The sequence below is a fragment of the Triticum urartu genome, chromosome 7, assembly GCF_003073215.2.
Source record: "Triticum urartu cultivar G1812 chromosome 7, Tu2.1, whole genome shotgun sequence".
NCBI classification, from domain to species: Eukaryota; Viridiplantae; Streptophyta; class Magnoliopsida; order Poales; family Poaceae; genus Triticum; species Triticum urartu.
This window is the reverse complement of record NC_053028.1, coordinates 274,290,824-274,302,209: the sequence shown is the minus strand read 5'-3', so window position 1 is coordinate 274,302,209 and position 11,386 is coordinate 274,290,824. Positions and strand designations below refer to the sequence as shown.

Below are 11,386 nucleotides of genomic sequence, written 5' to 3'. Positions count from 1 at the left end.
GCACGACTTAGAGGCATAACCGCATTGAAAGCAATGTCGCAAGTGAGGTAATCTTCACACAACCCATGTAATACATAAGGGAAAGAGATACATAGTTGACTTACAATCGCCACTTCACACAATACATGAATAAAGCATTACATCATCCAATACAATCAAGGTCCGACTACGGAACCAAAATAAAAGAAGAACCCCAAAACACAAGGTCCCGATCGACCCCAACTGGGCTCCACTACTGATCAACTAGAACGAAACAACACAAAGGACAAGATCTTCATCGAGCTCCTCCTGAGCTTGGTTGCGTCATCTGCACGGACTCATCGGCACCTGCAAGCTGGTTTTGGAAGTATCTGTGAGCTCACGGGGACTCAGCAATCTCGCACCCTCGCGATCAAGACTATTTAAGCTTATGGGTAAGGTAAAGGTATGAGGTGGAGCTGCAGCAAGCGACTAGCATATATGGTGGCTAACATACGCAAATGAGAGCGAGAAGAGAAGGCAAAGCACGATCAAGAAACTATGATCAAGAAGTGATCCTAGAACAACCTACGTCAAGCATAACTCCAACACCGTGTTCACTTCCCGGACTCCGCCGGAAAGAGACCATCACGGTTACACACGCGGTTGATGCATTTTAATTAAGGTCAACTTCAGGTTTTCTACAACCGACGTTAACAAATTCCCATCTGCCCATAACCGCGGGCACGGCTTTCGAAAGTTCAAATCCCTGCAGGGGTGTCCAACTTAGCCCATCACAAGCTCTCATGGTCAACGAAGGATATTCCTTCTAGCGGGAAGACCCGATCAGGCTCGGAATCCCGGTTACAAGACATTTCGACAATGGTAAAACAAGACCAGCAAAGCCACCCAGATGTGCCGACAAATCCCGATAGGAGCTGCACATATCTCGTTCTCAGGGCACACCGGATGAGCAAGACGTCGGGTAAGCCAGCCCAGAGTTGCCCCTGGTAGCCCGGACATCGCTCAGTTGGACCAACACTCAGAGGAGCACCCCGGGGTAAATAAAGATGACCCTTGAGTCTGCCAGACCCAAGGGAAAGAAAAGGCTAGGCGAAATGGTAAAAACTTGTCTATTTTTTTTTTGGTGTTTTTTTAAGATGTATACTATATATTTCCTTTTTCTTCTTCCTCTTCTTCTTCTTCTTCTTCTTCTTCTTCTTCTTCCTTCTTCTTCTTCTTCTTCTTCTTCTTCTTCTTCTTCTTCTTCTTCTTCTTCTTCTTCCTTCTTCTTCTCTCCTCTTCTTCTTCTTCCTCTTCTTCTCTTCTCTTCTTCTTCTTCTTTTCTTCTTCTTCTTCTTCTTCCTCTTCTTCTTCCTCTTTCTTCTTCTTCTTCCTTTCTTCTTCTTCTTCCTCCTCTTCGTCTTCTTCTTCTTCTCTTCTTCCTCTTCTTCTCTTCTTCTTCTTCTTCTTCTTCTTCCTCTCTTCTTCTTCTTCTTCTTCCTCTTCTTCTTCTTCTTCCTCCTCCTCTTCTTCTCTCTTCCTTCCTCCTCCTCTTCTTCTTCTTCTTCTTCTCTCTTCTTCTTCTTCTTCTTCTTCTTCTTCTTCTTCTTCTTCTTCTTCTTCTTTCTTCTTCTTCTTCTTCTTCTTCTTCTTCTTCTTCTTCTTCTTCTTCTTCTTCTTCTTCTTCTTCCTTCTTCTTCTTCTTCTTCTTCTTCTTTTCTTCCTCTTTCTTTTCTTCTTCTTCTTCCTCTCTCTCTTCTCTTCTTCTTCTTCTTCTTCTTCTTCTTCTTCTTTTCCTCTTCTATTCTCTTTCCTTTTTTCCCCTCCCTCTTTTTTCCTTTTACTTACTCTTTTTATTAACCCTTTTCCCTTCTTCTATTCCTCTACTTTTTTTTCCTCTTCTCCCTTTTCTTCCTTCCTTTCTTCCCTTTTCTTTCTCCTCTTACTCTCCTCCTTCCCTTTTCCTTCCTACCTTGCCTATTTTCTCCTTTCTTCTCTCTTCCTCTCTTCCTCTTTTCTTTCTCTCCTCTTCTCTCCTTTCTATCTACTCTTTCTTTCCTTCTACCACCTCTATCATTTTCTACTTCTTTTTTCTTTATTTTTTCCTTCCTATTTTCGTCTCTACTCCTTTTCTTTCCATCCTCCTTTTTCTTCTTTTTCTCTTTTTTCTCTTTCTTCTCCTCTTCCTTTTCTTTTCTTCTTCCTTCTCTTTCTCCTTATTACCTCCTTACCTTCTCTCTCTTCTCTCTTTTTTCTATCTTTTCTCCTCTTTTCTTTTTCCTCCTCTCTCTCTTCTTCTTTTACTCTCTCCCTTCTTTCTTACCTTTCCTTATCTTCCTCTTTCTACCTCTCCTTTTCTCTCTTTTCTCTCTTCTCTTCCTCTCTCTTTCTTCTTTTCTTCTCTGCTTTTTCCTTCTTACTTTTCTTCTCCTTCTTCTTCTCTCTTTTCTTCTTCTTCCTATTCTTCCTTTCTTCCTTTTCTTCTTCTTCTCTTCTTCCTTTTCTTCTTTTCTTCCTTTTCTTCTTCTTCCTTTCTTCTTTTCTTCTTCTTCTTCTTCTTCTTCTTCTTCTTCTTCTTTCCTTTTTCCTTTTCTTCTTCTCCTCCTCTCTCTTTTTTCTTCTTCTTCTTCCTCTTCTTCTTTTTTCTTCTCCTCCTCCTCTTCTTCTTCTTCCTTTCCTTTTTCCTCTTCTTCTTCTCCTCCTCTCCTTTTTCTCTTCTTCTTCCTCTTCTTCTTTTTTCTTCTCCTCCTCCTCTTCTTCTTCTTCCTTTCCTTTTTCCTCTTCTTCTTCTCCTCCTCTCCTGTTTTTTTCTTCTTCTTCTTTTTCTTCTCTTCTTCTTTTTTCTTCTCCTCCTCCTCCTTCTTCTTCTCCTTTCCTTTTTCCTCTTCTTCTTCTCCTCCTCTCCTTTTCTTCTCTTCTTCCTCTTCTTCTTTTTTCTTCTCCTCCTCCTCTTCTTCTTCCTTTCCTTTTTCCTCTTCTTCTTCTCCTCCTCTCCTATTTACTCTTTCTTCTTCTTCTTCTTCCTCTTCTTTCTTTCTTCTACCTCCTCTCCCTTTCTCTCTTTCTCCCTTCCTTTCTCTCTTCTTTTCTTCTCTCCTCTTTCCCTCCTTTCCTCCTACTTTCTCCTTCCTCTCTCATCCCTTGCTCTCTCTTCTCTCTTCTCCCCCTTCTTCTACTTCCTCCTCTTCTCTTCCCTCCCTCCCCTTTTCCTTCCCTTCCTCTCTCTCTCCCTTCCTTTTTTCCTCTCCCTTTCTCTCCTCTCTCCTCCCCTCTACTCTCTTACCTCATCCTCTTTTTTTTCCTCTTTTCCTCCTCTCCCTTCCTTACTACCGTACCTCTCCCCTCCTCATCTCCCCTTCTTTTTCTTCCTTCTCCCCCTCCTTCTTCCTCTCTTCTTCTTTCCTCCTTTCTCTCCCCTCCTTTCCTTTCTGTATCTACCCTTCCTTTTACCCTTCCCCCCCCTTCTCTTCTACTTCTCCTCTTTTCTTCCCCTCTCTCTTGCTTCCGTTTCCTTTCCTTTCTTCCTTTTTTCTCTCTCCTCCTTCTTACTTTATCTCTCTTCTCCCCCTACTCCTTCCTCTTTCCCTCCTTCCTACTCTTTTCTACCTCCTTCTCGTCTCTCTCTCTCCCCTCTACTTTCTTCTTACTCTTCCCCTCCTTCTTACCTTTTATTCCCTCTTTCCTTTCTCCTCCCTTCTCACTCCCTTTTTCTTTTCTTTCTTCTTCTTCCTTTTATTCCCTCTCTCTCTCTCTCTCTCTTTTTTCCTCCTTCTTCCTTCCTTTTCTCTTCCTCTCTTTCTCTCCCCTCTCCTCTCCTCTCGCTCATCCTCTCTTTCTAACTACTCTTCCTCTTCCTACTCCTCTTTCTCTCTTTCTATAGCTCCTTCTTTCTTTATATCCCCTCTCTTTTCTTTCTCTCTTTCCCCTTTCTTGATCCAAGTCTCCTTCTCTTATCTGATGAGAAAATCACATTTCTCTTTCATTCCGTTTGGACTCCGTTTGATATTCCTTTTCCTTCTTCGAAACCCTAAAACAGGCAAAAACAGCAATTCTGGGCTGGGCCTCGGTTAATAGGTTAGTCCCAAAAATAATATAAAAGTGGATAATAAAGCCCAATAATGTCTAAAACAGTAGATAATATAGCATGGAGCAATCAAAAATTATAGATACATTGGAGACGTATCAACGTCCCTTATCAACAATAATGAAGTCAAATTCTTGTAACAAGAGAACCCATCTAATAAGTCTAGGTTTAGCATCTTTCTTCTCCATAAGATATTTAATAGCAGCATGATCAGTGTGAATAGTTACTTTAGAATCAACAATATAAGGTCTGAACTTATCACAAGCAAATACAACTGCTAAAAGTTCTTTTTCAGTAGTAGCATAATTTCTTTGAGCATTGTCTAGAGTCTTACTAGCATAATGGATAACATTTAGTTTCTTATCAACTCTTTGCCCTAGAACAGCACCTACAGCATAATCACTAGCATCACACATAATTTCAAAGGGTAAATTCCAATCAGGTGGCTGAACAATAGGTGCAGAGACTAATGCTTTCTTAAGTATTTCAAATGCTTCTACACAATCATCATCAAAGACAAATGGTATATCTTTTTGTAATAAATTAGTCAGAGGCCGAGAAATTTTTGAGAAGTCCTTAATGAACCTCCTATAAAATCCGGCATGACCAAGGAAACTTCTTATACCTTTGATGTCTTGGGACATGGCATCTTTTCAATAGCATCAACCTTGGCTTTATCAACTTCAATACCTCTTTCATAAACTTTATGCCCCAAGACAATACCTTCATTAACCATAAAGTGGCACTTTTCCCAATTCAAGAAAAGATTAGTTTCTTCACATCTCTGCAAAACTCGATCAAGATTGCTCAAGCAATCATCAAAAGAAGATCCATAGACGGAAAAGTCGTCCATGAAAACCTCACAAATCTTTTCAGAAAAGTCAGAGAATATAGCCATCATGCATCTTTGAAAGGTAGAAGGTGCATTACATAAACCAAAAGGCATACGTCTATAAGAAAAAGTACCAAAAGGGCATGTAAAAGTAGTATTTGATTGATCTTTAGCTGACACAGGTATTTGAGAGAAACCAGAATAACCATCTAGAAAGTAGTAATGTGTATGTTTGCATAATCTTTCTAGCATTTGATCGATAAAAGGTAAGGGGTAATGATCTTTCTTAGTATCCTTATTTAATTTGCGGAAATCAATTACCATCCTATAACCTGTAATAATTCTTTGTGGAATCAATTCATCTTTATCATTAGGAACAACAGTAATACCTCCCTTCTTAGGGACACAATGAACAAGACTTACCCACTGACTATCAGCAACGGGATAAATTATACCTGCCTCCAGAAGCTTTAGTATTTCTTTTCTTACCACTTCATTCATTTTAGGATTTAGACGTCGTTGAGGATCATGAGCTGGTTTGGCATCTGCTTCCAAATTTATTTTATGTTGACATAGAGTGGGACTAATGCCCTTAAGATCATCAAGAGTATACCCAATAGCAGCACGGTGCTTCTTCAGAGTTTTCAATAATCTTTCTTCTTCATGCTCTGAAAGGTTAGCACTAATAATAACAGGATAGATCTTCTTTTCATCAAGATAAGCATATTTAAGATTATCGGGCAACGGTTTAAGCTCAAACACGGGATCACCCTTAGGTGGAGGGGGATCCCCTAGGATTTCAACAGGCAGATTGTGTTTCAGCATAGGTTCTTGTTTAAAGAATACTTCATCTATTTCCCTTCTTTCATTCATAAACATATCATTCTCATGGTCTAGCAAATATTGTTCTAAAGGATCGCTAGGAGGTACGGCAATGGAAGCAAGACCAATAATTTCATCCTTACTAGGCAATTCTTCTTCACGGTGTTGTTTACTAAATTTAGAGAAATTAAATGCATGAGTCATATCATCCAAGCCAATAGTAACAACATTCTTTTCGCAGTCTATCCTAGCATTAACTGTATTCAAGAAGGGTCTACCAAATATAATGGGACAAAAGCTATCTTGTGGGGAACTAAGAACAAGAAAATCAGCAGGATATTTAGTTTTCCCGCACAAGACTTCAACATCTCTAACAATTCCCATTGCTGAAATAGTATCTCTATTAGCAAGTTTAATTGTGACATCAATATCTTCTAACTCAGCAGGTGCAATTTCATGCTTGATCTTTATACAAGTCATAAGGTATAACACTAGCACTAGCACCCATATCACATAAGCCATGATAACAATGATCTCATATTTTAACAGAAATAACGGGCATGCCTACCACAAGTCTATGTTTATCTTTAGCACAAGGTTTAGCAATTCTAGCAGTTTCACCGCAGAACTGAATAACATGCCCATCAATATTATCAGACAAGAGCTCTTTAACAATAGCAATATTAGGTTCAACTTTAACTTGCTCAGGAGGTGTATATGTTTTAATATTTCTTTTACAAACCATAGTTGAAGCTTTAGCATGATCCTTTATTCTAACAGGGTAAGGTGGTTTCTCAACATAAGAAGTAGGAACAATTGGATCATTATAAGTGATAGTCTTTTCTTCAACTTTAATAGGTACAACTGCTTTTACTTCTATGGGAGGATCATATTTAAACTACTTCTCCTTAGGGAGATCAACATAACTAGCAAAAGATTCACAGAAAGAAGCTACTATCTCAGAATCAAGTCCATATTTAGTGCTAAACTTACGGAAAATATCGGTATCCATAAAAGATTTAACACAATCAAACTTAGGTGTCATACCCGACTCCTTACCATTGTCGAGGTCCCAATCTTTAGAGTTGCGTTTAATCCTATCGAATAAATCCCATTTGAATTCAATAGTCTTCATCATAAAAGAGCCAGCACAAGAAGTATCAAGCATGGTGCGATTGTTATCAGAAAGCCAAGCATAAAAAATTTTAATAATCATTTCTCTTGAGAGCTCATGATTGGGGCATGAATATAACATTGATTTAAACCTCCCCAAGCTTGAGCGATGCTTTCTCCTTCGTGAGGCCAAAAATTATATATATAATTGCGATCACGATGAACAAGATGCATAGGGTAATACTTTTGATGAAATTCCAATTTCAATCTTTTAGTTCCATGACCCGTATCATCACATAGCCTATACCATGTCAATGCATCTCCTTCAAAGATAAAGGGAAGACCTTCTTCTTAACAACATCTCCGGGTACACCTGCAAGCTTAAATAATCCACAAACTTCATCCACATATATTAGGTGCTCATCAGGATGTTTGTTCCATCTCCTGCAAAAGGATTAGCTAGCAGTTTTTCTATCATACCCGAAGGAATTTCAAAGCAGACATTTTCATTTTCAGTAGGTTCAGTAGGTTGAGGAGCAACTCTTTGCTCTACTGGTCGGGGTGAAGATACCCCGAACAAGCCCCTCAGAGGATTACTTTCCATAGTAACAAGTGACAGTAAATTTCAGCACACTATATAAATTTTTCCTTACCAAATTCCACCTACCAAAGGCGCTTCACTCCCCGGCAACGGCGCCAGAAAAGAGTCTTGATGACCCACAAGTATAGGGGATCTATCGTAGTCCTTTCGATAAGTAAGAGTGTCGAACCCAACGAGGAGCAGAAGGAAATGATAAGCGGTTTCCAGCAAGGTATTCTCTGCAAGTACTGAAATAAGTGGTAACAGATAGTTTTGTGATAGGATAATTTGTAACGAGCAACAAGTAACAAAAGTAAATAAAGTGCAGCAAGGTGGCCCAATCCTTTTTGCAGCAAAGGACAAGCCTGGACAAACTCTTATATAGAGAAAAGCGCTCACGAGGACACATGGGGATGTCGTCAAGCTAGTTTTCATCACGTTTGTATGATTCGCGTTTGGTACTTTGATAATTTGGTATGTGGGTGGTGGACCGGTGCTTGGGTACTGTCCTTACTTGGACAAGCATCCCACTTATGATTAACCTCTATTGCAAGCATCCGCATGTACAACAAAAGTATTAAGGTAAACCTAACCATAGCATGAAACATATGGATCCAAATCAGCCTCTTACGAAGCAACGCATAAACTAGGGTTTAAGCTTCTGTCACTCTAGCAACCCATCATCTACTTATTACTTCCCAATGCCTTCCTCTAGGCCCAAATAATGGTGAAGTGTTATGTAGTCGACGTTCACATAACACCACTAGAGGAGAGACACCATACATCTCATCAAAATATCGAACGAATACCAAATTCACATGACTACTACTAGCAAGACTTCTCCCATGTCCTCAGGAACAAACGTAACTACTCACAAAGCATATTCATGTTCATAATCAGAGGGGTATTAATATGCATATAGGATCTGAACATATGATCTTCCACCAAATAAACCAAGTAGCATCAACTACAAGGAGTAATTAACACTACTAGCAACCTACTAGTACTAATCCCGGACTTGGAGACAAGAATTGGATACAAGAGATGAACTAGGGTTTTGAGCAGAGATGGTGCTGATGAAGATGTTGATGGATATTGCCCTCTCCCGATGAGAGGAGCGTTGGTGATGACGATGGCGACGATTTCCCCCTCCGGGAAGGAAGTTTCCCCGGCAGAACAGCTCCGCCAGAGCCCTAGATTGGTTCCACCAAGGTTCCGCATCGTGGCAGCGGAGTTTCATCCGAGAAGATGGCTTGTTATTTTTTCCCAACAAAAGACTTCATATAGCAGAAGATGGCCACCGGAGGGCCACCAGGGGGCCCACGAGGTAGGGGGTAGGGGCGCGCCCCCACCCTCATGTGGCAGGGTGTGGCCCCCTGGTGAACTTCTTTTGCGCTCTGTATTTTTTATATATTCTGAAAACCTCTTTCGTGAAGTTCAGGACTTTTGGAGGCTGTGCAGAATAGGTCTCTAATATTTGCTCCTTTTCCAGCCCAGAATCCCAGCTGCCGGCATTCTCCCTCTTTATGTAAACCTTGTAAAATAGGAGAGAATAGGCATAAGTATTGTGACATAATGTAATAACAGCCCATAATGCAATAAATATTGATATAAAAGCATGATGCAAAATGGACGTATCAATGTCTAATGTCCTTGTGTCTCCTAAGTTAGTTACTAATCTTGTTTCTGTTCGTCGCCTTGCTCGTGAGAATCCTATTAACGTTGAATTTGATGATATAGGTTTTTCTGTGAAGGAGCCCATACACGGATGGTACTCCAGCGATGTGAAAGCCCGGACGAGCTTTACCCAGTGCATCCCTCCGGCGCCACCACCACCCGTCGTCCTGTCGCCTTCGCCGCCAGTGTCGATCTTTGGCATGCCCGTCTTGGTCATCCCAACTCCACCGTTATGCGTCAGATTCTTCAGAGTTTTTCTTTCTCATGTAATAAAGTCGACGATCATACTTGTGAGGCTTGCCGTCTTGGCAAGCACGTTCGTCTTCCCTTTAGCGAGTCTACAAACATTTCCACTTTTCCATTTCAGTTATTGCATAGTGATGTTTGGACGTCCCCGGTTGCTAGCAACACGGGCCATTTATACTATCTGGTGATATTGGATGATTTTTCTCATTATGTGTGGACATTCCCTCTCCGTCGCAAGCCCGACGCCCTTGCCACACTCACAGCCTTTTATTCATATGTCACCACATAGTTCGGTCGTCCCATTCTCGCCTTGCAAACTGACAATGGCAAGGAGTTTGACAACGTCGCCGTCCGCAATTTACTTGCGTCCCACGGCACCATCTTTCGCCTCACATGCCCCTACACGTCTCAGCAGAACGGTCGCGTCGAGCGCGCCCTTCGCACTCTTAATGACTGTGTCCGCACGTTGCTCTTCCACTCCTACGTGCCTCCTCGATTCTGGCCGGACACGCTCGCGACCTCCAGCCTCCTCATTAGCATTCGCCCCTGTCATTCCCGCTGGAACTACACTCCTCACCAGCTCCTCTTTGGTGCGGTTCCATCTTATGATGATCTTCGCATCTTCGGGTGTCTCTATTACCCTAGCACCACGTCCACTTCTCCTCACAAACTCGCACCGCGGTCACTTCCTTGAATTTTTCTTGGTAATCCTCCCAACACAAAGGTTACTGGTGCTATGATCCAGTTTCCCACCGTGTTTTCACTTCGCGGTAAGTGTACTTTGATGCGCTGGCGTTCCCGTTTCAGCAGGTACTGTCACCTTCGGCGTCTCCTGCGGTGCGGTTCGCCCCTGTCCCCACCTTTGGCGGACCGCCCAGTCATACGTCCATTTTGCATCATGCTTTTATATCGATATTTATTGCATTATGGGCTGTTATTACACATTATGTCATAATACTTACGCCTATTCCATCTTATTTTACAAGGTTTACATAAAGAGGGAGAATGCCGGCAGTTGGGATTCTGGGCTGAAAAAGGAGCGAATATTAGAGACCTATTCTGCATAGCTCCAAAAGTCCCGAAACTTCACGGAAGACGTTTTCAGAATATATAAAAAATACTGAGCGCAAGAAGTTCACCAGGGGGCCACACCCTGCCCACGAGGGTGGGGCGCCCTCCTACCTCGTGGGCCCCCTGGTGGCCCTCCGATGGCCATCTTCTGCTATATGGAGTCTTTCGATGAGGAAAAAAAATCATAAGCCATCTTCTCGGACGAAACTCCGCCGCCACGAGGCGGAACCTTGGCAGATCCAATCTAGGGCTCCGGCAGAGCTGTTCTGCCGGGGAAACTTCCCTCTGGGAGGGGGAAATCATCGCCATCATCATCACCAACGCTCCTCTCATCGGGAGAGGGCAATCTCCATCAACATCTTCACCAGCACCATCTCCTCTCAATACCCTAGTTCATCTCTTGTATCCAATTCTTGTCTCCAAGTCTGGGATTGGTACCTGTGGTGTTGCTAGTAGTGTTAATTACTCCTTGTAGTTGATGCTAGTTGGTTTATTTGGTGGAAGATCATATGTTCAGATCCTATATGCATATTAATACTCCTCTGATTATGAACATGAATATGCTTTGTGAGTAGTTACATTTGTTCCCGAGGACATGGGAGAAGTCTTGCTATTAGTAGTCATGTGAATTTGGTATTCGTTCGATATTTTTGATGAGATGTATGTTGTCTCCCTCTAGTGGTGTTATGTGAATGTCGACTACATGACACTTCACCATTATTTGGGCCTAGAGGAAGGCATTGGGAAGTAATAAGTAGATGATGGGTTGCTAGAGTGACAGAAGCTTAAACCCTAGTTTATGTGTTGCTTCGTAAGGGGCTGATTTGGATCCATATGTTTCATGCTATGGTTAGGTTTACCTTAATACTTTTGTTGTAGTTGCGGATGCTTGCAATAGAGGTTAATCATAAGTGGGATGCTTGTCCAAGTAAGGGCAGTACCCAAGCACCGGTCCACCCACATACCAAATTATCAAAGTACCGAACGCGAATCATAACGC

At 41.8% G+C, this 11,386-nt stretch overlaps 1 protein-coding gene across 1 annotated transcript; it reads right to left on the bottom strand.

The window, feature by feature from the left end:
* Positions 1 to 2,466: 2,466 nt before the first annotated feature.
* Positions 2,467 to 3,311, bottom strand: LOC125518754 (retinitis pigmentosa 9 protein homolog; the record flags this gene model as incomplete). The annotated part of the gene is made up of 4 exons (XM_048683609.1): positions 3,297 to 3,311; positions 2,964 to 3,004; positions 2,746 to 2,761; positions 2,467 to 2,514 (listed from the first exon to the last, which is right to left on the bottom strand). Coding segments are annotated over exons 1-4 (120 nt in total), but the record flags the coding sequence as incomplete, so codon positions are not given.
* Between the last annotated feature and the right edge of the window lie 8,075 nt (positions 3,312 to 11,386).